Genomic DNA, 24,837 nt, shown 5'->3' with positions numbered 1-24,837 from the left:
ATGCATTGAATATCCATTCTAGCCTACTGAACATCCCATAATAGTCTCCATTCTACTATTGGTCGAGACCTTGGTGCCAGGCTGCCATACCCCTCAGACCCAGTTCAAACGTACCGCTCGACATGTACGAACAAGTCCTAGTTCCGCGTAGGAATTTGGCTACCGCACCACTAATGGGACTATTTGTTCATAGTGCGTATATATACTGCGCTACTAAAGTAGGACTTTCTTTTCAGTCCAGTTTCTTACCCTCCAATAGAGTCACAGACGTAAAGCCTCCCCGCGATGCCACGTGTGGGAGTAAGGCCAAGTTCGGCCTACCATCGGTATTGAGACATCGTGTATATTAATATTTGAATAGTCATATTTGGCACTATATCGTCGAGTTGGACGTAGTCTATTAAGCTAATAATAGTCTGTTAATATATAGTGCTTCGTGCGGTGAGAATACTACCGTAGTCAGTACCCCATCGTTTCGGGCAGAGAACTGGCTGCTTACCCAGGGTGGTTGACCCTATGTGAAGCTGCACCCGAGGAGCCCCAGAGCCGACGAGCGAGTGGACCTGTATACCGGATTATTCTACCGACGACAGCCCGCCTTCCCAGGCACGGATTATGCTTTGGATACTTTGATTATTCTATGGATAAAGACCCCCGACACTACCGTGTGTTGGAACCCCCCCCCCTGGAGAGGACGCAAGGTGAGGAGACGCTCTGCAAGACGAGGTCTCTCCACATCTCTCCCCCGTGGACCGGAGAGAGCCGGCCCACAAAGAGTCCACCTGCTTTCATCTGTGGTCCAAGGATCGCCGGCGCATTGAACGGCACTACAGTGGGTTCACCTGGGATACCCTTGGCCGGACGAGGCAGCTGGATTCTACCCCCCCCCCCCCTCCTACTCCTGTCGGCTTACAAGCGACCGGATTAACCCCCTCTAGTGTATCCAGCCTATAATCATTAAAGTATCATTGCTGTTATTCCTTAACTATTCCAGGTCGTATATTTACCACCTGCGCCTTCAGAGATTGGACATTATCTATTGATATACCGACGAATACTCCTTGCCATAAAAGTGCATACTATTTCAATTCATAAATGTAATTAAGTGATTAAGTGCTTATTCTACACACCATCGCTGTGTAGGAAATAAAGACCTGTTTCTAATTCGTACATTTGTGTTGGATCCGTTTCATCTACGTGAGAGTGTTCATGATAATATATTTATGCCGTGTACTGGGTGGCCGAATATTAAGTACAAAGGTAGTGGTAGTAAGTATCATATCTAGTAATACAGTCAGGGAATTGTACCCCTCAGTTACAATTGGTCCTTCGAGCCGGAGGGTAATTAGTGTAATATTAATATAGTGTTATTAATATTGAAATGGCCTATGATGAACACTCCACGAAACGATCCTCCTAACCAACGCCCGCAGCGCGAACGACGGCTCCCTCAGTACTTAGAGGCTTACGCTGTCAGTCAACAACCTAGTCTTCTACTAACAGTAAACGCGGTAAAACTAGAAAGTAAAAGTATGTCTAACCCCAACGCCCAGACTACCCCGACCATAGAGGCCCCTACGGGCTCTAATGTAACTGACCAAGTTCACGGTGGGGACCAGTGGGAACCAGACATGACTTCACACCCCGCCAGTACTGAAGAAGTAGTCCCCGATGAGTCCCGGGAGGAATACAACGCTACCGAAAGAGAACTCGGCACGGAAGAAGACGGGGAGAGCACCGTGGAGATAGAGCTCCAAGGCTCCGCAAGGAGTACCCCGAGGGAAGGCTCCCCTATACAACCGCCTTCTCCCAGCGAGGCAGAGAGGACCCTACAGCAGGCATTCCTCATCAGCCTGAAAGCCTCTACTGAACGCGATAGACTCCAGGGTGAACGCGATCGATTGCAGATACAGCAACGGAGCGAAGAAGAGCACATACGCCTGGAAATAAGACGCATTCAGATGGAAGAGAATGTGGCCCGAGACCGAGCAGACAGCCAGCGAGCAGCTGCTGGTGCTCTACGGGACGCAGAGCGGGACAGACAGCAAGCGCAACTAATAGAACAGCTGATCAGACGGACAACACCCTCTCCCTCCGCCAGAGGCTCCAGGAACTCGTCTAGACACACCTCCAGGGCGGCATCCCCTAGCCGAGTAAACAACCCTGAACTTGACCAACAGACGAGGTCTATACCCCCCACAGACCACCTCCCCCCACCGGTCCAAGCGAGACCTAGCAACCGGGAAGGAGCAGCATATCCTGTGGAGAGGCTAAACCAGAGACTACAAGCACTGGATGACCTAACTGAAGACGAAGAGGAAGAGGAGGAGAACCGCGCCCGAAGACAGCACAGTACTCTACCGGACCAGGAGGTCCGGTACAGCCCAGGCTATACTCCCGCGGAGCTGCGCTACAGACCCCCGACTCTATACACGGGTGAGCACGACGCACGACCCGCACCGAGGAACAGCACCTGGACAAGCGGGCCATGGTACACTGCCGGTACCAGCCCATACCAAGGAGCGGGAGGAGACTCGCCTAGGAGGCCTCTCCCCCAACGCTCGCCGATGTATCCACAGTCAGCGTCATACATTGGCACGCCTATGGTACCCGACTTCACCCAAGAGAACCGGGCCCAGTATACAGAACTCCGCATGTGTCTGGAGACCATGTTGGTGGATGTATTGGATGAACGCCACAAATACGCCATCCTACTGCAGCACTTAAAGGTGCCCCGCGCACATAATATAGCGCTCGCCTACGCGACTTCCACCACCCCATACACAGCAGCGCTGGTAGCATTGGACCAGAGGTATGGGCGCATATGGGATTACGTGATCCAGGAGATCCGACACATCGACCGCTTACCCCCAGCAATAGACAATCGAGCACTGGACGACCTGTCCATCAGAGTGCAGTCCCTGGTAGGGATGTTGGGAGCGCAAAGAGAGAAGGGGAAGTATGAACTTTACGCCAACTCAAATGTGGAAAGGATCCTGGAGAAGCTGCCGCCCGCTCGTCAGGAGCGCTTTAGGCGGCAGAGGGACCACAGAGACCCGAATGGCCCCGAACCGAACCTCCTCGATCTAGCAGACTTCCTGGCGAGAGAAGTCAGCAGCCTACGGCTAGATACATTCGGACGGAGCACCCCTGGCTCCAGAGAAGGAACCAGACGACTAAATGATGGAAGAAGATCGGTGACTGTGATGCACCAATCGGAGTCAGTACCGAGCAGCAGGAGCCACAGTACCCCCTCCAGAACGGAGAAGTGGAAGATAGTGTGCCCCTACTGTGAGAAAGAACACTGGCTAGCGCAATGTGACTCCTTCCCCAAGCTGAACGCGGAGGAAGCAGGTCAATGGATAAAGTCCAACAAGCGCTGTTTTCGCTGTGCGCGCTCACACATGGCAGCCGAATGCCGCTTAAAGAAAAGGTGCACCAAGTGCGATGGAGCCCATCTGGACATACTTCACGACAGTAACAGACGGCGCCCTTCACCTGCACCATCCAGCCGCAAAGCGAGCGTCATGTACATCGATCCCGCCAGCAGCAGTGGAGCCCGAGTACTCCTAAAAGTAGTGCGTGTGACACTAAGCTACCAGAATAAAGTCCTGGACACTTACGCCGTCCTCGATGACGGGTCAGAGAAGACCCTGCTGCTCGCCTCCGCTGCGGCCCAGCTAGGGCTGCGGGGAAGCGAAACCCAAATGACAATTCGGACAATAAGACGAGATTTGAAGACGATAAAGGGCGAGAATGTCTCATTCTCTATCGCAGCAAGCGGCCAGCCTGAGCGACGGTACCAGATTGCAGACGCTTTCACCAGCCAAGAAATAGGACTGTCGCGGTACACATACCCCGTCGCCAAGCTGATGGAGAAATATGCACATCTGCGCAAGTTACCGATCCCGCTCATAGACAATGCTATGCCGACCCTGTTGATAGGCTCCGACCATGCAGACCTCATTGTCCCGATAGACCGGGTTCATACCGGACCCCGAGGCTGTCCTGCAGCAGTCGAGACCCGTTTGGGATGGACTCTCCAAGGCCCGCTCGCCAAATCTCTCAACCGAAGTACAGCCACTAGATGTCTCCACTCCCGAGTCACAGAGGGAGAAACCGCACTCCTGCAACACGTAGAGCGGCTATGGAGCTTGGAACAAATGCCCTTTAAGAATGGAAAGAAAGACATTCGCTCTAAAGATGACATTTACGCCATTCACCTCCTCGAGACAGGGACCAAGAGAGTCCCGGTCAACGGCGTGTTGAGATACGCCACGCCACTCCTGCGGCGAGAAGGAATGCCTACTTTCCACGCCAAGACAGACGCCACAGAACGGTACCTGCTGAACACGGAGCGGCGCTTAGCCAAGAACCCCGCCCAAGAGAGTGTATACCGCGCTGAGATTGAGAAGCTCATCACAGCGGGACACGTCACAAAGATGGACATTAAAGAGGCTGACCAGACCACTGAATCGTGGTACGTGCCCCACCACAAGGTCCATCACAACGGTAAAGACCGCATAGTATTTAACTGCAGCTACCAGATCGGATCCCAAAATCTGAATAAAGAGTTACTGCCCGGTCCCACACTCGGCCCCTCCCTACTCGGCGTTCTACTCCGCTTCCGCCAGGAAAAGGTGGCCATCAGCGGGGACATTAAAGGAATGTTCCTGCAGGTGAGATTAGTAGAGGCGGACAAGCCCCTGTTACGGTTCCTATGGAGAGAGAAGCCAGGAGATGAGCACCCAGCCATCTACCAATGGGAAGTCCTCCCCTTCGGAACGACGTGCAGCCCCTGCTGTGCGACATTTGCACTACAGAAACATGTAGCAGAGGACCCAGCAGCGGACGAAGAGGTCCGACACAGCGTAAAGAACAGCTTCTACGTAGACAACTGTCTACAAAGCCTTTCAACCCAGGAAGAAGCCGAGGCTCTCCTGATTAAACTCCGCGCCTCATTGATCAAAGGCGGCTTTGATCTCAGGCAGTGGGCCAGCAGCGATCCGCAAGTACTGCGCAGCCTCTCCTCCGAGGACAAGGCAGCCAGCAGCGAGACCTGGATGGCTACAATCCCGGGAGAAGCCCAGGAGATGACCCTGGGATTGGTGTGGCGATTCAAAACAGATTCGCTTCACTACAGACACAAGTCCCTGACTACGGAACAGGGAAGGCCGGCGGCGGCGCCGACCACCAGACGGAGTGTGTACACAACACTCGCCCGACAATATGACCCGCTAGGATGTATTCTACCGTACACCACCAGGGCAAAAATGATTGTACGAGCATTGTGGGACAAGGACCAGGGCTGGGACGACCCCATTCCCGCACACCTTGCATCCACCTGGAGAGAGTGGGAGATGGAGCTCCACTCACTCCCAGGCGTTAATATGCGCCGAAGCTACTTCCCACCCACGGTGAGGCCAGAGACATGTAAAATGGACTTACACGTCTTCAGTGACGCCTCAGAGGTCGCATACGGATCAGTAGCCTACTTGCGGGCCCAAGACCAAGGGGGAGAGATCTACACAGCATTTGTCCTCGCCCGCTCGAGAATAGCCCCACGCAAGCAACAATCTATCCCACGTCTAGAGCTCTGCGCAGCCCTAGCCGGACCGCACCTAGCCACGCTCATCCAACGTGAGCTCACCATACCGGTGTCTAGAACAATCCTGTGGTCAGATTCCACGACGGTACTCGCCTGGATCGAATCGGACTCATGCAAGTACAAAGTCTTCGTGGGAGTCAGAGTCACCGAGATTCAAGACTTAACCGAAGAGTTAACCGGAGAAACAGAGTGGCGCTACGTTGATACAAAACAGAACCCAGCTGACGTCATCACCCGGGGGATGCCCCTGGATGACCTCACCCGTCGCAATGTCTACAGTGACGGCCCCGCATTCCTAAGACTCCCGGAAGGACAGTGGCCCATGCCTATCCCGAGGGAAGCAAGTCCAGAGGAGGTGGAAATTAAGAAGTCTGTGTTCTGTGGATTGAGCACCGTAGCCTCCACCGACCCTAACATAAACGATTGCACGTCCATAGAGAGTGCACAACAAAGAACATTCCTGCGGTACCACCCGGAGTGCAAGTCCCCCGCTGATATGTCAGCAGCTAACTACGAGGAAGCAGAATTGCTTCTACTGCAGCGAGCCCAGAGAGACTCGTTCCCCGATGAATTGGCCTGTCTACAGGGAGGAAAGCCCGTCCCATCCGACAGCAGATTAATTCACCTGGCCCCCGAGAGCGACGCTCACACCCTCATCAGAGTGGGTGGTCGCCTACGCAGAGCCCCCAATCTACCGGATGACATTAAATACCCGATCGTATTGAACAGCCGACACAAGGTCACAGAGCTGATTATAAAGAAATACGATGAGGATGTACATCACGCAGGAGCAGAAAGAGTCTTCGCGGAAATCAGACGTCGTTACTGGATCCTACAAGGAAAAGAGGCGGTACGACGCTTCCAACGAACATGTCTAGACTGCCGCAAGTGGCGCGCGCAGCCCAGCATACCAAGGATGGCTGACCTTCCTCCATGTCGCCTCCGAATCGGTGACAAGCCATTCCACTCAACGGGTATGGACTGCTTTGGCCCGCTGCACATAAAGAAAGGAAGAGGAACCGAGAAGCGGTGGGGTATTGTATTCAAATGCATGACCACCAGAGCGATACACATCGAGCTTCTCCCGACCATGAGCACAGACTCATTCCTTATGGCCTTCCGTAGATTCATATCACGTAAAGGAAGACCGTCTACCCTATTGTCCGATCATGGGACAAACTTTAAAGGCGGCGAAAGAGAGCTGAGAGAGAGCTTCCAAGCTATGGGCCCAGAACTTAAGACCCACCTCGCTCCAGCACAGGTTGATTTCCAATTCAACCCCCCAAACGCACCCCACTTCGGTGGCACTTGGGAACGAGAAGTGCGCTCCATAAAGACAGCCCTGTACGCAGTACTTGGGGCCCAGACTGTGGCGGAAGAAGTCCTAATGACAGTCCTCACGGAGATTGAGGGAGTACTTAACTCGAAGCCCCTCGGATATGTCTCCAGTGATGTGGCGGATATCGACCCAGTTACCCCCAACACACTCCTGATGGGGCGGCTAGATCCCACATTACCCCAGACAATGTACCGGCCTGAAGAAGCGAACGGCCGACGAATGTGGAGGTACAGCCAAGTATTAGCCGACAAGTTTTGGAACAGTTTCCTACTGCACTACCTACCGTCTCTACAGACCCGCCAGAAGTGGGTAAAGGAGAGAGACAATTTGACAGAAGGAACAGTCGTCATGATTATTGATCAATCACTGCCCAGAGCTATGTGGCCGGCCGGCCGCGTAAGCAAAGTGATCACCGGTGCCGACGGCAAGGTCCGAGCAGCTGAAGTGCTCGTCCAGGGTCGCACTTACACCCGTACCGTGGCAAGGCTCATAGAACTGCCTCGACTCCCAGACACAATCGATGATGACCATGACCCTACAACCCTATGACTTTGTGAAGTTGACTGACCCCTACAGCAAACCCTTATGTGTAAATAGACAACGCGATTAATCTGTCTCCGTTTAACTGATTAGGTCTGGGACCTATTCAGGGGGTGGCTGTTGTGAAGGGCCAGATTAAACCGAATATATATATTTATTTATATATATATATTTAATTGTATTTGTATATTCTCTAATATTCCCTGATATCCCTTGTATATTCCTTGTACAATATGCATTGAATATCCATTCTAGCCTACTGAACATCCCATAATAGTCTCCATTCTACTATTGGTCGAGACCTTGGTGCCAGGCTGCCATACCCCTCAGACCCAGTTCAAACGTACCGCTCGACATGTACGAACAAGTCCTAGTTCCGCGTAGGAATTTGGCTACCGCACCACTAATGGGACTATTTGTTCATAGTGCGTATATATACTGCGCTACTAAAGTAGGACTTTCTTTTCAGTCCAGTTTCTTACCCTCCAATAGAGTCACAGACGTAAAGCCTCCCCGCGATGCCACGTGTGGGAGTAAGGCCAAGTTCGGCCTAACATCGGTATTGAGACATCGTGTATATTAATATTTGAATAGTCATATTTGGCACTATATCGTCGAGTTGGACGTAGTCTATTAAGCTAATAATAGTCTGTTAATATATAGTGCTTCGTGCGGTGAGAATACTACCGTAGTCAGTACCCCATCGTTTCGGGCAGAGAACTGGCTGCTTACCCAGGGTGGTTGACCCTATGTGAAGCTGCACCCGAGGAGCCCCAGAGCCGACGAGCGAGTGGACCTGTATACCGGATTATTCTACCGACGACAGCCCGCCTTCCCAGGCACGGATTATGCTTTGGATACTTTGATTATTCTATGGATAAAGACCCCCGACACTACCGTGTGTTGGAACCCCCCCCCCTGGAGAGGACGCAAGGTGAGGAGACGCTCTGCAAGACGAGGTCTCTCCACATCTCTCCCCCGTGGACCGGAGAGAGCCGGCCCACAAAGAGTCCACCTGCTTTCATCTGTGGTCCAAGGATCGCCGGCGCATTGAACGGCACTACAGTGGGTTCACCTGGGATACCCTTGGCCGGACGAGGCAGCTGGATTCTACCCCCCCCCCCCCTCCTACTCCTGTCGGCTTACAAGCGACCGGATTAACCCCCTCTAGTGTATCCAGCCTATAATCATTAAAGTATCATTGCTGTTATTCCTTAACTATTCCAGGTCGTATATTTACCACCTGCGCCTTCAGAGATTGGACATTATCTATTGATATACCGACGAATACTCCTTGCCATAAAAGTGCATACTATTTCAATTCATAAATGTAATTAAGTGATTAAGTGCTTATTCTACACACCATCGCTGTGTAGGAAATAAAGACCTGTTTCTAATTCGTACATTTGTGTTGGATCCGTTTCATCTACGTGAGAGTGTTCATGATAATATATTTATGCCGTGTACTGGGTGGCCGAATATTAAGTACAAAGGTAGTGGTAGTAAGTATCATATCTAGTAATACAGTCAGGGAATTGTACCCCTCAGTTACAAATTGGTTTTGATAGTCTATCAGTGAGCTGGATGCAATCCTACCTTGAGGGGAGGGAACAGATGGTGGAGGTAAACGGTACCCTATCCCCCCCCCTCACAGTGAGCTGTGGTGTTCCACAAGGAAGCATACTAGGACCGCTACTGTTCTTAATTTATGCAAATGACATGTCGTCAGCTTGTGACTGCAACTTGTTCCTGTTTGCGGACGACTCAGCCCTGCTGGTCTCTGACAAGAACAAGTTACAGGTTGAAAAAACCCTCAGCTCGGAACTAGGCAGAATCTGCATATGGCTCGCTGATAACAAACTATCATTACACATGGGCAAAACAGAGTCCATTCTCTTCGGTTCAAATAACAAACTCAGCAAGACCGACGGCTTCTCAGTTACAGTGGGTGACAATATTGTCACAAGGAAAGATGAAATTACCTACCTGGGTTCCATCCTAGAGGCTAATCTCTCCTGTGACAAAATGGCATCCAATGTAATAAAAAAAGTCAACCAACGAACTCGATTCTTGTACCGGATCTCCTCTCTGGTAAACAAGAATACCCTGAAGACTCTGGCAGGAGCACTCATTCAAGGGTACTACGACTATGCTTGCACCTCATGGTACCAAAGCACCTCAAAGGCGCTAAAAACAAAATTACAAACATCTCAAAACAAACTGGTCAGACTACTGCTTGACCTTACTCCTAGAACCCACCTCACCCCTGCCCACTTTGACAACCTAGGATGGCTTAGAGTAGACGACAGAGTACAGCAACTTGCAATGGGCCTGGTCTACAAGATACACTACACGACCAAGGTACCCATGTACATGTCAAAATACTTCCCAAAGGTCAGTGAATACCACGATCACAACACCAGAGGGAGCTCCACAAATCATGTTAAACCCAGATTCGGCTCAAATAAGGGACTAAACACGTTTCGCAATTATGCCACATCAATGTGGAACGCCCTACCCAAAGCTGTAAAGAAATGTGGATCACTACCCACTTTCAAAACCTCTCTCAAGGGACACCTACGGGAGACTGCAATTCAACACTGGCCCCTGTAAATATCCTAACCCAACCCCCTCCAATGTACAGTCATTTACCTAGTATGGTTTTGTCAATAGTCCAATGTACAATTTTGTTTGTTTGTACAGTGTCTCCCCCCCCCCCCCCCCTCAATGTACAGTTTTGCTTGTTTATACAGTGTGCCCCCCCCCCCCCAACCACCTCCAATGTAGATTACCCAGTATGGTTGTCAATATCCCAGTGTACCCAACCCCCCCCCCCACCCAACCTCCTCCAATGTACAGTTTCTACGTCAAATGTATATACTCCCTTTTCCTGACTCCTTCTGTACACAAACAGTACTGTATTTGCAAATCTGGTATGTCATAAATGTATAGATGTAGCAGTAGGCTACTGACTATCTGTATGTCATGTATGTCATATATGTCCGGATGAATTGAAAATGGGGGACCCTGATGTAAACAAGACGAAAGTCTTTCTCTGGTCTGCATCCCCTTAACAATTGTGTGTATTGAGCTGTACTGTATTGTACCCATTCTGCAATCTGTTAATAAAGTTTTCAATCAATCAATCAATCAGACACTGTGGAGAGAGAGAGACACGCACAGAGACACTGTGGGGAGAGAGAGACACACACAGAGACACTGTGGGGAGAGAGAGAGAGAGACACACACAGAGCCACTGTGGAGAGAGAGAGAGACACACAGAGACACTGTGGAGAGAGAGAGAGAGACGCACACAGAGACACTGTGGAGAGAGAGAGAGACGCACACAGAGACACTGTGGAGAGAGAGAGAGAGACACGCACACAGAGACACTGTGGAGAGAGAGAGACACACACACAGAGACACTGTGGGGAGAGAGAGAGAGACACGCCCACAGAGACACTGTGGGGAGAGAGAGAGAGACACGCCCACAGAGACACTGTAGAGAGAGAGAGAGAATGAATTAGCAAAGTTATTAGAACTTTCTACTGCACCCGGTCTGACTCTGCACGATACCAATGTAAAATTACTGATGTACGCAGATGATCTGGTTCTGCTGTCAGCCACTAAAGAGGGTCTACAACAGAACCTAGACATCCTCCACCAGTTCTGTCAGACATGGTCTCTGAACGTAAACATGAAGAAGACTAAAGTCATGATCTTTCAAAGGAGACACGAGTCTCAGAGTTCACATAATACATTTAAATTAGGCACACACATATTAGAAAACACAAAAAGCTACCCATATTTGGGATTGAAAATAAATCATAATGGAAACTTCAATATGGCTGTGAATGAATTGAAGGAGAAGGGAAGAAGGGCTTTTTATGCCATCAAAAGGAAAATTCCAATTGACATCCCAATTAGGACCTGGCTCAAAATTCTAAATTCCGTAATAAATCCAATAATATTATATGGCAGTGAAGTGTGGGGTCCATTAACTAACCAAGATTTCCCAAAATGGGAAAAACACCCATTAGAAGTACTGCATGCAGAATTGTGCAAAAACCTACTTAAGGTCCACAGACACACTGCCAATAATGCATGCAGGGCAGAACTCGGCCAATACCCCCTAATCATTCAAATTCAAAAGCGAGCCATAAAATTTTACACACACCTCCAATCAAGTGACCCCCACTCCTACCACTACAAAGCCCTTCAGAGCCAAGAGATGAACCCAGATAAGAGTCCCCTCTGCCAGCTAGTCAGAAATCTCTGCCCACAAATGCCTCAGGACAGATACCAAAAAATCTGGCCCAACCAAATAACCTCAAAACAAAAAGAAAACTATATAGAATTTTGGAACAAATCAACCAAATCTCAAAGTAAATTAGAATTCTATTTGACCCTAAACAGAGAGTACATGGTGGCAGAATACCTGACTACCGTGAGTGAGATAAAATTAAGAAAAACATTGACACGGTACAGACTGTGTGGACACAGTCTAGCCATAGAAACAGGCCGTTACAGGCAAAACTGGCTGCCCAGAGAGGCCAGGCTGTGTTCACTTTGCCATCAGGGGGACATTGAGACAGAACTTCACTTCCTGCTATACTGTGAGAAATACAAGGACCTAAGAGAAGTCTTCTTTGACAAAATAAACAAAATTGATGCACAGTTTATCCACCTCCCTGATCACCAAAAGCTACTATACATGTGTGGAGAGAAAAGTCAGTGTACAGCATTAGCTGCAAAATATGTAGACGGTTGTCACAAAATAAGAGAACAAGCCCTGTAAAATGTATCTGAATGGCCACACTTGAAAAATGACTACCCGATCGAGTGACCATTTTGTAAATTAATATGTTTCTTGTTGATTGTCCTTACTGTTATTACTAATGTTATGATATTTTATTGCTTAATATATATGTTATTGTTTGTATGTTGAACTTGCTTTGGCAATAAGTATGTTAATATTTCATGCCAATAAAGCCTATTTGAATTTAATTGAATTGAGAGACGCACGCACACAGAGCCACTGTGGAGAGAGAGAGACACACACACACAGAGACACTGTGGGGAGAGAGAGAGAGACACGCCCACAGACACACTGTGGAGAGAGAGAGAGACGCACGCACACAGAGCCACTGTGGAGAGAGAGAGACACACACACACAGAGACACTGTGGGGAGAGAGAGAGAGACACGCCCACAGAGACACTGTGGAGAGAGAGAGAGAGACACGCACACACAGAGACACTGTGGGGAGAGAGAGAGAGACACGCCCACAGAGACACTGTGGAGAGAGAGAGAGAGACACGCACACAGAGACACTGTGGAGAGAGAGAGAGACGCACACAGAGACACTGTGGAGAGAGAGAGAGACGCACGCACAGAGCCACTGTGGAGAGAGAGAGAGAGACGCCCACAGAGACACTGTGGAGAGAGAGAGAGACGCACGCACAGAGCCACTGTGGAGAGAGAGAGAGAGACGCCCACAGAGACACTGTGGAGAGAGAGAGAGAGACACGCACACAGAGACACTGTGTGGGGAGAGAGAGAGAGACATGCACACAGAGACACTGTGGAGAGAGAGAGAGACGCACGCACAGAGACACTGTGTGGGGAGAGAGAGAGAGACGCACGCACAGAGACACTGTGGAGAGAGAGAGAGACGCACACAGAGACACTGTGTGGGGAGAGAGAGAGAGACACACCCACAGAGACACTGTGGAGAGAGAGAGAGACACGCACACAGAGACACTGTGGGGAGAGAGAGAGAGACGCACACAGAGACACTGTGTGGGGAGAGAGAGAGAGACACACACACAGAGACACTGTGGAGAGAGAGAGAGACGCACGCACAGAGCCACTGTGGAGAGAGAGAGACGCACACAGAGACACTGTGTGGGGAGAGAGAGAGAGACGCACACAGAGACACTGTGGAGAGAGAGAGAGACACGCACACAGAGACACTGTGGAGAGAGAGAGACGCACACAGAGACACTGTGGAGAGAGAGAGAGACACGCACACAGAGACACTGTGGAGAGAGAGAGAGAGAGACACGCACACAGAGACACTGTGGGGAGAGAGAGAGAGACACTGTGAAGATAATTGTATCGTTTTACCATCAGTCAATACCAGTACCATATCATCAAATTATAAGAACTGAGTCAAAGTGAATTTCATAATCACCCCCTTTCCAAAGAATATATTTACACTGGCAATATAATGAGCTTTGTAGTCAGTGTTTGTTCACTCGTTAATCATCCGTTTAATATTTATTGTGGGATCCCATCTGGAAATCTGGGCACTACGGTTTTCTCTGTCGTAGAGATGCCCCAATGTGGATAACGGTAACGGATATCAGCTTATACCAGACTAAAACAGGGTATTGGTAACAGCGAATTTCCATAATAATAAAATTAATAGATTTTTTGCATTGATGGTACATAGAAGTATGTTAAACCACTCTAATGGAGAACATGGATGGATATAGAAATAGATCTATGTCCAAACTTAAGTCTATATTGTTTAGTAAGAGTAATGGATTGGTTCTCTTAAAGTCAATACTTAAAGTATAGCACTCAGCAGTGAAAAGTCGGTATTGATTCATCCCCAGTTTATAGCTGGTTATACATGATGTCCTTTGTCTTCCACCAGTCTACAAGAGGCCCATGACTGGGTTGGTCAGCTGACACCCATGGGTAGCTGTGACCTGCTCCAGGCCCTGCAGAGAGGCCTGGACCTGGGCTGCCCTGAGCTTGACTCCCTGGTCATCATCCTCGGCACCAGGTAGGATAGCCATCTTGCCTCATAGTACAGTTTACATCTCATTTGACATTTGATCCAAGTGAAACTGGTGAACAAGCTCTAACTCTCACCAAAATTACACAAGTAGACAGAAATTAGGAATACTAATCCAGGAGTCTGGATTGTCCAGAGATCTAGGTTTATCAATCTGCGCACGCGGAGTTCGGGAGTAGGCAGGGAAAAGTGACTATAGCTTGGCCGAGAAAGTGCCGATCGACTTGGGATTGGTCTCTCCGTGTTCAGGAGACTCAGGCGTATAAAAGTATATTGGATCATGTCTCCAGTACCCCCACAGCCGTAGCTACAACCACTTAATGTCAAGGCTCCTATCCACATTCATCACTTAGATCCAACCCGCACATCAGACCAAAACAAACCAGTACAAACAGTGGCACAGATGCGAAGCATTCTCGCACAGTGAACTGGAAGGTGCCATGCACGTGAGCCGCCACTAGTGGCAGAGTGGTGTAAGTGAATGAGTGAGTGAGTTAGTGAGTTAGTTAGTGACATTGTCAATCATAGAGGTGCTTTGCATCTAAAAATGTAAACAAAGTGCAATACCAAAAGGGTCTCTTTTGCCTAGAAGTCGCTGTTTGGCATTACACATTTAGAGAACATTCATACATGGATGTTTTAGATGTTTAGATAATAAATTCCATGCACTGAAAAAGGAATGTGTGTATTCTCTTCTCTTTCTCCCTCCTCCCCTCTTCTCTTTTTCCACACCTCCTCACTTTGTCGTCTCCTCCTCCTCCAGCCCTGACCAGACACCTGACACCATCACTGCCTACATAGAGCAGCGCATGCAGGGACAGCACTTGCTGGTCCACACAGTGTCCTGCTGCCATAGCAGCCCTACCGCTATAGTAGGTATAACTGTCTGTGGGGCCGCTGTTTCATTCATTCATTACATTTTGATTTAATCTCGAAATAGATCATTGGGAGCAAGCTCTCATTTACAATGATGTTGAGAATTTTTACAGGCATATTCAAACAGATAAAAACACAAAATAAAGATAAGGAAAAGAAAACCAACTTACAGTAGATTAATTAGACATTGAATAAATGACAGAAATATGACAAAAACCCAGATGCCAAAAAAAAACAGAGAAGATCAAAATAATATGTATAATAATGACCTGCGCGACCCCCAGCAAGACTTGACCTCTCAATTGTAAAACGGTCGCAGACTGAAATAGAGAGATTTGTAATCATGTTTTTAAACTGTCCATAGGTTAGTAGGGTATTGATTTTGGCGAGCGTTGATGATCGATCCCGGAAGCTGGGGCGTTGAAACAAAAGGCTGACTTTCCAAGCTTGGTCTGCTCTCTGTTTGTTTCACAAACAATACGATTTGAATACGTCCATAGATGATTGTTTTTATGTGTTGTTATGAATGATTTACTGTCTCACACAGAGGACTGTAAAGAGACTGGCTGACGTGACCCGCGGCTGCTACCACATCTTCTCATCTTCACTGGTAACTTCTCCAGTGTGTATTTGTCTGTGTGGGTGGCATGTGCATTGAACTCTGTGTCTTCTGAGTGCATCTTGTGCTTGTCTGTTCTTTGTGTGTGTGTGTGTGTGTGTGTGTGTGTGTGTGTGTGTGTGTGTGTGTGTGTGTCTGTGTGTGTGTGTGTGTGTGTGTGTGTGTGGCACATCTGAATGAAATTCTAAAAAAAGATTCTGTAATTATTGTCTTTCTTCTCTGTGTGTGTGTGCGTGCACGCGGATGTCTGTGTGCGACTGTACGCGCGTGTGTGTGTGTGTGTGTCAGGGTGTAGTAGATAACAGTACAGATGTAGAGGTATTGTGGAGGGAGATCAAGGCGTCCAGGGAGCTGCTGAGACAGACTGAGGCTCTGCTACGTCAGGGACAACTAGAAGACATAACCAGACTACAGGTTGACTTATACCTGCCCTGACTGTCTCTATCCATCTATGTGTCTCTCTCATGCTCTTTGTCTGTGTCTCTCTCTCACTCTCTTGCTCTTTGTCTGTTTCTCTCTCTCTTTTTCTCTCTCACTCTGTTGCTCCCAATTTGTCTGAAGTGGCAGTTTGCAAGATTCCTGGGCACATTATATCCCTCTCTCTCTCTCTCTCTCTCTCTCTCTCTCTCTCTCTCTCTCTCTCTCTCTCTCTCTCTCTCTCTCTCTCTCTCTCTCTGTCTCTGTCTCTGTCTCTGTCTCCCATATAATTTTTTTTATTTCAGTTTCAACTTGCTTTATTGGCATGACAAATGAATACAATACATCATAGGGAAAAAACGGTGATGGGGGAGGAGCATCTGGTACTCGCTCTCTCTATTTCTCTTATTGTCTCTCTCCCTCCCTCTCTCTCTTTCACACACAGCCCACCCGCTCCGCCGATCACACCTCTCCCCTCTGCATCAAGCCCTCTGGTGCCCAGCCCACCCGCTCCGCCGACTGGCTCCGTAGTCACGGAATGAAAGGTAGAAGTGCCTGACATCACGGCCCGACAACAACAACAACAACAACAGGATTAGAGGAAACTCTAGTGAACTAAAGTCACAAGCTGCCCCTCTGATCTTTGTTTCTTTTCTGGGTCGATTAAGACAAAATATCTTTGACTTGAGGAGATTAAGTGAATTGAATTTACCAAGGTGGTATTTAAGTGTCTTACTGTATTATAGACCCTAAAATGTCTTCACATAATGCTATTTCTATAATGTGACATCTCACTTTTGATTTGTGAATGTGAACACAATGAGACACATAGTGATGATGTCATCAAGAGACAAATCCTGGAGCTCCATAGACAGCGAACAGTAGACCAACTCCTTGGATATTATGACTATGGGATATGAGTACATTTCTGATTCAGAGCTATACGCCCTACATTTAAATAAAACTCATTTGGATATAATAATGGCTCAAAAACAAAACATCTGTGAACCCACAAAGTTGGTCTCTAATTAATTAACAATGAGCCAACTGTGTCAATTGATTACATCACAAATCCAAGTCTTCTGATTTTCGGCTTGGGGAGACAGTTGTCTATGTTGATCAATATTGACTTAACTGTCGGAGATCATTGGAATAGTACAATGTAAAATGTGTTTTAGGGTGGATTTCTCCTTTTTAAATGCACATCAAGTTACAGAATCTCACAACACATACTATTCAGGCCATAACCCCATTTGAGACTCTTCTCCCAAATACACACAGAGCTTGTGTTAAAGATACACTACAATGAAAATCTTGTTTTTCAATCTCAAAATGTTAGAAGAACTGTTGTTGTGGAAATGGTGACTAAAGCCCTCTGATGTCTATCCCCCTGGATATCAACAGAGTCAAGCCATTTCAGAAATTAAATCGGCTTCCTCTGAAATATCGCACAACACATGGGTTACTCTGATTGGCCCATCAGTCATATCTAGCTGCTCTGATTGGCCCATCAGTCATATCTAGCTGCTCTGATGGGCCCATCAGTCACATCCCGCATTTCATTGTATACTTGTATGCCGTGACAAATAAAACTCTTGACTTGACCTGATCTAGCTGCTCTTATTGGCCCATCAGTCACATCTAGCTGCAGTCACTCAGCACCGGAGGAGGATTAGTATCAAGCATCTATATAGTGTCTAGTGAACAGAAGGCCATGCCCCCTTATTATACTTAGTTATACAGTACTTATGACAAATGATAAGTATCATATGAAAGATTATACTTATGACATTAACAGTCCACAATAGGCAATGAATGACTGAATTAAAACCATTGTACTGTTATCTATAAATGTCCTCCTATTGACTAAAATATTAATTGTAATTCTAACGACAATGTAGTGTTGTCAGCCCATTTTTGCCGTCCCGAGTCTCAGCCCATAGCTAAAAAACAAAACGCTGGTTTGGAGTATCTGATATGGTGTCTTTCATCATCTCTGTCCCTTTAGCCAAGAGACTGGGGCTCTACCAGCTCCTGTCCCCCAACGCCTACTCTCCTATGAAACAGTTTGTGCCCGTGCTCAACAAAACCGTCAGCTCAACGGTCCATGAGGTATGCTACGCTACTACTGCTGCTTCTTCTGTTCTGTCCTTTTGTTATCACCCCTCCAGGCACTACCACTATCTAACTCTATTGTTATCACACCTCCAGGCACTACCACTATCTAACTCTATTGTTATCACACCTCCAGGCACTACCACTATCTAACTCTATTGTTATCACACCTCCAGGCACTACCACTATCTAACTCTATTGTTATCACACCTCCAGGCACTACCACTATCTAACTCTATTGTTATCACACCACTATCTAACTCTATTGTTATCACACCTCTGGGCACTACCACTATCTAACTCTATTGTTATCACACCTCGAGGCACTACCACTATCTAACTCTATTGTTATCACACCTCGAGGCACTACCACTATCTAACTCTATTGTTATCACACCTCGAGACACTACCACTATCTAACTCTATTGTTATCACACCTCGAGACACTACCACTATCTAACTCTATTGTTATCACACCACTATCTAACTCTATTGTTATCACCCCTCGAGGCACTACCACTATCTAACTATTGTTATCACACCTCGAGGCACTACCACTATCTAACTCTATTGTTATCACACCTCGAGACACTACCACTATCTGACTCTATTGTTATCACACCTTGAGGCACTACCACTATCTAACTCTATTGTTATCACACCTCGAGACACTACCACTATCTAACTATTGTTATCACACCTCGAGGCACTACCACTATCTAACTCTATTGTTATCACACCTCGAGACACTACCACTATCTAACTATTGTTATCACACCTCGAGGCACTACCACTATCTAACTCTATTGTTATCACACCTCGAGACACTACCACTATCTAACTCTATTGTTATCACACCTTGAGGCACTACCACTATCTAACGTTAGGTTATGGCTATAACCAAGTTCTGTTAGTTAGGGGTGACGCTTGGCATCACTACTGCACTCCCTCGCGTACGTGCACGCACACTGAATAAATTCCACAAATGTACCTTTAATACCAGTATTAGTCTGACCACACCCCTCATCAGCTTACCTTCATAAGCAGGTGTGTGGTCACCTGCTCTCCTCCTACCCAAGCTTTCACCACAAGGTGAGGTCAAGGGCTGCAGCGGCCGTCTGATGCCAAGCGTCACCCCTAACTAACAGAACTTGGTTATAGCCATAACCTAACGTTCTGTTCCGTTAGGGGCTCTGCTTGGCATCACTACTGCACAAAGGGAGGCCAAGCGGAGCCGCTGGCTGACAAATACACCCCGCTGACAGCCCCCCACAACCATCAGAACAGGGAGGGCCGAGCCCCCCCGACCCCCCCTAATGGAGGGCATCCCCCCTATTAGGGGCTTCACGAGAGGGCGACGGACCCGACCGTGCGAAGAGGCACTCAAGCAACCCAACGCACAGGGTGAGCAGACCGTGGCTTGACCCCACGACTACACCCACGCACAACCCGCATGCCACCCGGGAACGAACGTAGGAAACAACCTCGTCACTGCCCCCAGAATCACGGGGTCAAGGGCAAACCCAACCCGTGGCAAGGCCGTAGCAGCGGAGCGCAAAGGAAGACCCACACCCACCAAAAGGACTGGACTCCCTGGAATGGGGGCCCGGAGAAGTCCATGATGCCAGCATCAAGACCCCACCAGGTGGGCACCTAGTGACCCCGCCCCCCACATCGCCAGCGCATTCGGACAAAGGCCCCTCAGGCGAGCGGGCCCTGTCCCCCCCAACAGCACACCGCCTGGAACACAGGCCCTGCAACAGGCAGACAGTATGGTCATAACACACAAAAGTTAACCAAGGAAGCAGGCAGCGCACCGGGGAAAAAGACCAGGCAACAGGCTGTCAACCCAAGCCTGGAAACTGCGGACGAGGCAGGCGCCAGAAAGGACAGCTGAAAAACAGCCGCCCCGGCGGAAGGGGCGTAAACTGGCGTTGTCGCATAACCAAGCCTTTAAACAGCATGTCAGAAGCGGGATCCTTAGACCACTCGACCCCTGACAGCTGCTCACAGAAAAAGCCCATACGATCGGCAGACGTCATGAACGTGCAGGGTCACCCTCAACCGGAGAACCGGGAGTTGACACTGCAGCAACACACCAGAGAACCAACCACCCAGGCATCACCCCATGCAATGGTTGGTCCCATAACCCCCAGGAAAGAAACCCCAAAACACATCTGCGGCACCGCCGCAGCCCGCGTTCTGGTTTCCAACAGGGCTATCCCGGGCCTACGAGTCAACGAGCATCACCCCGGACCGGGCCCGGTGATACGGGGAGCACAGGGTCCCCCGAGGAGGTTAAAACCACCCCAACAGGCCCCTCAGCGTCAAACGCAAGAGAAGAGCGTAAAAAATGGAAGACCAGCCCCAGCACCCCGCACTCGGTATTCCCAGGAGGTCACCCAACCAAGTACCAACCAAGACCAACCCGCACAGCGGCCGAGATCCGACGAGATCGGACGCGTACAGGTCGGCACGGCCGTAAGCCATTACGACAGTGCAGAATACAACGCACCTAACAAGGGTCCCATAACGCTCAACCCTGTGACACCCGGATCGACCCAGCATTTTTCCCCCTGAAAAAACCCCAAGTCCCTCAGGGTACCAGAACAGCAGATCTGCATCCCCAGCGGACAACGGGTGCAACTGGACTGGACCAGCGCGACCAGAACCAGTCCCGTGCCCTAATCACGCCGACCTGCCAACCCCAGGAGAAGGGGCAGATATGCGTGTTTGATCCCAACATAAAAAAGAAGGCGCCACCCAGACGTGTCGGTATGAACCGCGCCCGGTGGCCCACCCCTAGGGCGTGAGACCCTTCCCCATATGTCCAGACCCATTCCGTCATCATCCCCTGACATGAACGGGAACCCATCGACAACACACAGGGTGTCGGAAGAGGAAAAATCCCCCATCCCAATTGCTCCATAAAAACGCTGTTTCACCCAAGCAATCAAGGCGCGCTAGTCAGCCAATGGCCCAAAAGCACATCCTGAGCCAGCACTATGTGTGCGTTTGGACATACCCACATCAACAACAGGTCGTTTAGACCACCATATTGAATCCCCAAGACGCCCAGGGAAACGACAAGAGGGGCGAGATGCAATCAACTCCATGAATGAATGAATGAAAAAATTTACCCAACAGACTGCAGAAAAGGGTACAACCCAGTACGGCAATACACACAACAGGTTAAGGGGAGGCAGACCTGAGAAAGACGTTTAGTCTTGTTACCATCAGGGACCCTCATTTCCAATCCATCAAAACACATTCAACTCTTTATACAAATAAAGAAAAGGCATCACCCGTATGACCCAATCTGCACAGCTGGGAGTAAAAAACCCTGTTTTTCACATGATTTCAATCCAGTCACTCCTTTTAATCAGAGTGTAAGACCAGACCCTCCCAGAAACACCTTCCCACATGAGACCACGGTCAAGAAAAAAGATATGTAAACTGTGAGACACGTGACCAAAAGACTCAAGTTTGACACATAAACCGGGCGCAGCAGGCCTGTGAGCCCTGCGCCCAACCTCGACATCTTTAAGACACCAGCTCATGGAAGGCGTCGCCATAGCAACAACGCTACAACGGGCGGGGAAAACCTACCGGATCCTGTCATGTAACAGGAGTCGGTAGAATACCCCTTCCCCCCCCCCCCCCCCACTGGCTTGGCCCTGACTGGCTCAGCAGAAAAGATCAAAAATCCCCTAAACCAATCAAGTGGGGAAGGAGGGGTTTATTCGACACCCCCTCCCGAAACACACCCTTTATCCCTACACACAGAAAAACAACCGTAGCCATCTTGAAAAACCTCCGGTAGAAAACAAAGCATAGCGAAGCTAATACAATGCCCGCTACCCACAAAAAGTGTAAAAGGTTTTACAACAAAACACAAGTCGCCTGTGCGTGAATCCTATACCCGTTGCCTATGTCATACATAGGAAAAACACGCTGAACGAGAGTAAGCGGCTAGGCCGTGAAATGTGTGCGTACGAGTATTACTGCAACTAAACAACACAGCATTGTGAAAACACATATACTTAGTCAAAGCAACGGAATAACACCAGTTCTAGCTGCATGTGGAGCATCAAGCTAAATAGAACCTATTACCGAGTGTACGTTGCAGACCTTGCTTAACCTCGTAATCACAACACAACTCACCCCACAACGTAAAAAAGGGCAGATTCATATCCACATATATGAATATATATACACAGCCCCACCATATGATTTGTTTGAAGAAACACACAGTTTGTTCGGCCAAAACACAGTCCCCCTCCGTCGGGGGACTTTCTTTATTATTACTAATTAAATAATGTGTAAGGCACAAAATCACAGAGGGGCCGGGGAGGGTGTAGGGGAGGGGACACAGAGGGGAAAAAGTCACTCCTAACGGCGTCTGCCACCTCGCGCCGCTCAAGTCTTGCCACCCCGGGGAGCCCCGGAGGGACGGTAGGTTACAGTCTGCTGGACACGACGTTCCCTACCGTCTCCTCCGGTCTGGGATGGGCCGGCAGTGGCAGAAGCGCCGTTTCGTCCCCTGGCCCTCTTGGCAGGGCCAGCAGCGGCGGCGGAGGCAGTGGTAGCGGCGACGGAGACAGCTCGACGTCGCGGAAGCCTTCTGCCTCCACCGGCAAGGACGGGAGGCAGAAAATGGGGTTGGAGGATGGATCTCTCCTCTGCCATCTCTCTGCACGTTGAGGTCATCAACCGCAGGGCCTTCCCGAACAGGCCAGCGTCGGAGAGGGCGGCCGTCAGAAGAGGAGCTCTCTTCTTCTCTGGCACACGGGCCTGCTCCAGCCAAAGGTGACGCTGGCCCAGGGTGGCCAGGGCGCGCACTTTCCCCATGGCTATGGCCAGCACCTGGGAAAGATGCAGGACAGCTCCCGCAGCCTGGGTGATCTGATCGCATTTCACCTCGGTCAGATCCGTGCCGCCCGTCATTATCCCCGATACAAATCTAGCCAGGTGGGCGATGTTAGACGCCGCAGCCAGCGATTGTGTACCAGCGATAAATGACTGGTCACCCCAATAAGCCAATCGCCTAGCCGATTTCCCCTGGAGGACCGGCTTGCACAGTGGCTCCCACACCATATCCGGACAGAGGAGCGCGGCCATCGGACTGTCAAGCCGAGGCACGCCCTCCCCCATACCCTGCTACCCGCGTAACCGGTACGTAGGTAGGAGTTAGTCCCATGATGTTGGCCACCGCCTGACCCCGACGAACATAGGCCCCCATCGATGGGAAAAATGGGTAGACAACGTCCACCCCTCTCACTGGGGGACGCTGCCAGGGATGGCCTATGAGGTCATCAGGGACAGGTGCAGGCAATGGCAGCGGCAGCGGCACACCGTTTGCGGCAGCGGCTACCGCCATGAGCTCGGGAAACAAGGCCCGCAGTTCCCCCTGCGAACCTTCCTCCACCGACCCCGCATCCCTCACATACAGCAGGCTGCGACTGGTCAAGGAGCCACAATCCGATGCGGCCGACAATAGGGCATCCTGCCGCTGAGGCCAAGGTGGTTCCTCGACATCCTCGAACAGGGCGCCCCATGGAGCCATTTCCCCCCCCTCCGGGGTCTCCTGAGGAGGGATACTCTCCTCCACGGGGCCATCAAACAAAAATCTGTCCGCCTCGTCCATGAAGTCCTCAGTCTCCATCGGAAATCCCGAGCCGGACGCATCTTCGCTGGTCTCCAGCAGCTCCCCAAACCCAGGCCGTTCGCGTCTGCACGCCACCATCTTGCGACGCGAGCGAGCAGACGCGAAAAGTTTGCGTCGCAAATCCTCCGGCTCCAGAACAACCCCCCGTTCACCAACGGGCGATTCCCCAGAACCAGAGGAACCAGAGTCGAGATCAGGCCATCGCCGGAGCGACGGCACCGACCCCTCGGCTCTTCGGTGAGGAAAACTATCCACCGGCAGTCTCCCGGGCTGGGTCGGCAACCACGAGAGTGGCAACAGCCCAGCACCGAGGCGCACAACGGAGGCGGGAATGGAGAACCGGTGGTGAAGAGTAGGTCTAGCGGGTCTACTCTCCGCGGAATACATTATGACCCAAACCTTTTCTTGTACAACGAAAGTGAGAGAAGAAAAGATTAAGCACAATGTAAACCAGTCACAACTCTTTTCAACTAACAACACGTCAAGTGGGGTACTACCGAGGCACTTCCTTGTGGTGAAAGCGAGAAGGAGGAGAGCAGGTGACCACACACCTGCTTATGAAGGTAAGCTGATGAGGGGTGTGGTCAGACTAATACTGGTATTAAAGGTACATTTGTGGAATTTATTCAGTGCGCGTGCACGTACGCGAGGGAGTGCAGTAGTGATGCCAAGCAGAGCCCCTAACGGAACAGAACTATTGTTATCACACCTCGAGGCACTACCACTATCTAACTCTATTGTTATCACACCTTGAGGCACTACCACTATCTAACTCTATTGTTATCACACCTCCAGGCACTACCACTATCTAACTCTATTGTTATCACACCTTGAGGCACTACCACTAT

General features: G+C 49.6%; 1 protein-coding gene across 1 annotated transcript in view; it reads left to right on the top strand.

The window, feature by feature from the left end:
• vwa3a (von Willebrand factor A domain containing 3A) overlaps nucleotides 1–24,837 on the top strand; it is a gene marked incomplete at its 5' end in the record, with an annotated part of 59,730 nt that overhangs the window by 9,245 nt on the left and 25,648 nt on the right. The window contains 6 exons of the mRNA XM_084329135.1: nucleotides 14,151–14,282; nucleotides 15,058–15,166; nucleotides 15,718–15,780; nucleotides 16,078–16,203; nucleotides 16,652–16,751; nucleotides 18,215–18,318. Of these exons, the coding sequence (XP_084185261.1) occupies nucleotides 14,151–14,282; nucleotides 15,058–15,166; nucleotides 15,718–15,780; nucleotides 16,078–16,203; nucleotides 16,652–16,751; nucleotides 18,215–18,318 (634 nt within the window). The remainder of the gene's footprint in view (nucleotides 1–14,150; nucleotides 14,283–15,057; nucleotides 15,167–15,717; nucleotides 15,781–16,077; nucleotides 16,204–16,651; nucleotides 16,752–18,214; nucleotides 18,319–24,837) is intronic.

The sequence above is a fragment of the Notolepis coatsorum genome, assembly GCF_963971535.1.
Source record: "Notolepis coatsorum genome assembly, chromosome: 14".
Taxonomy (NCBI): Eukaryota; Metazoa; Chordata; class Actinopteri; order Aulopiformes; family Paralepididae; genus Notolepis; species Notolepis coatsorum.
This window is presented reverse-complemented; position numbering and strand designations above follow the sequence as displayed.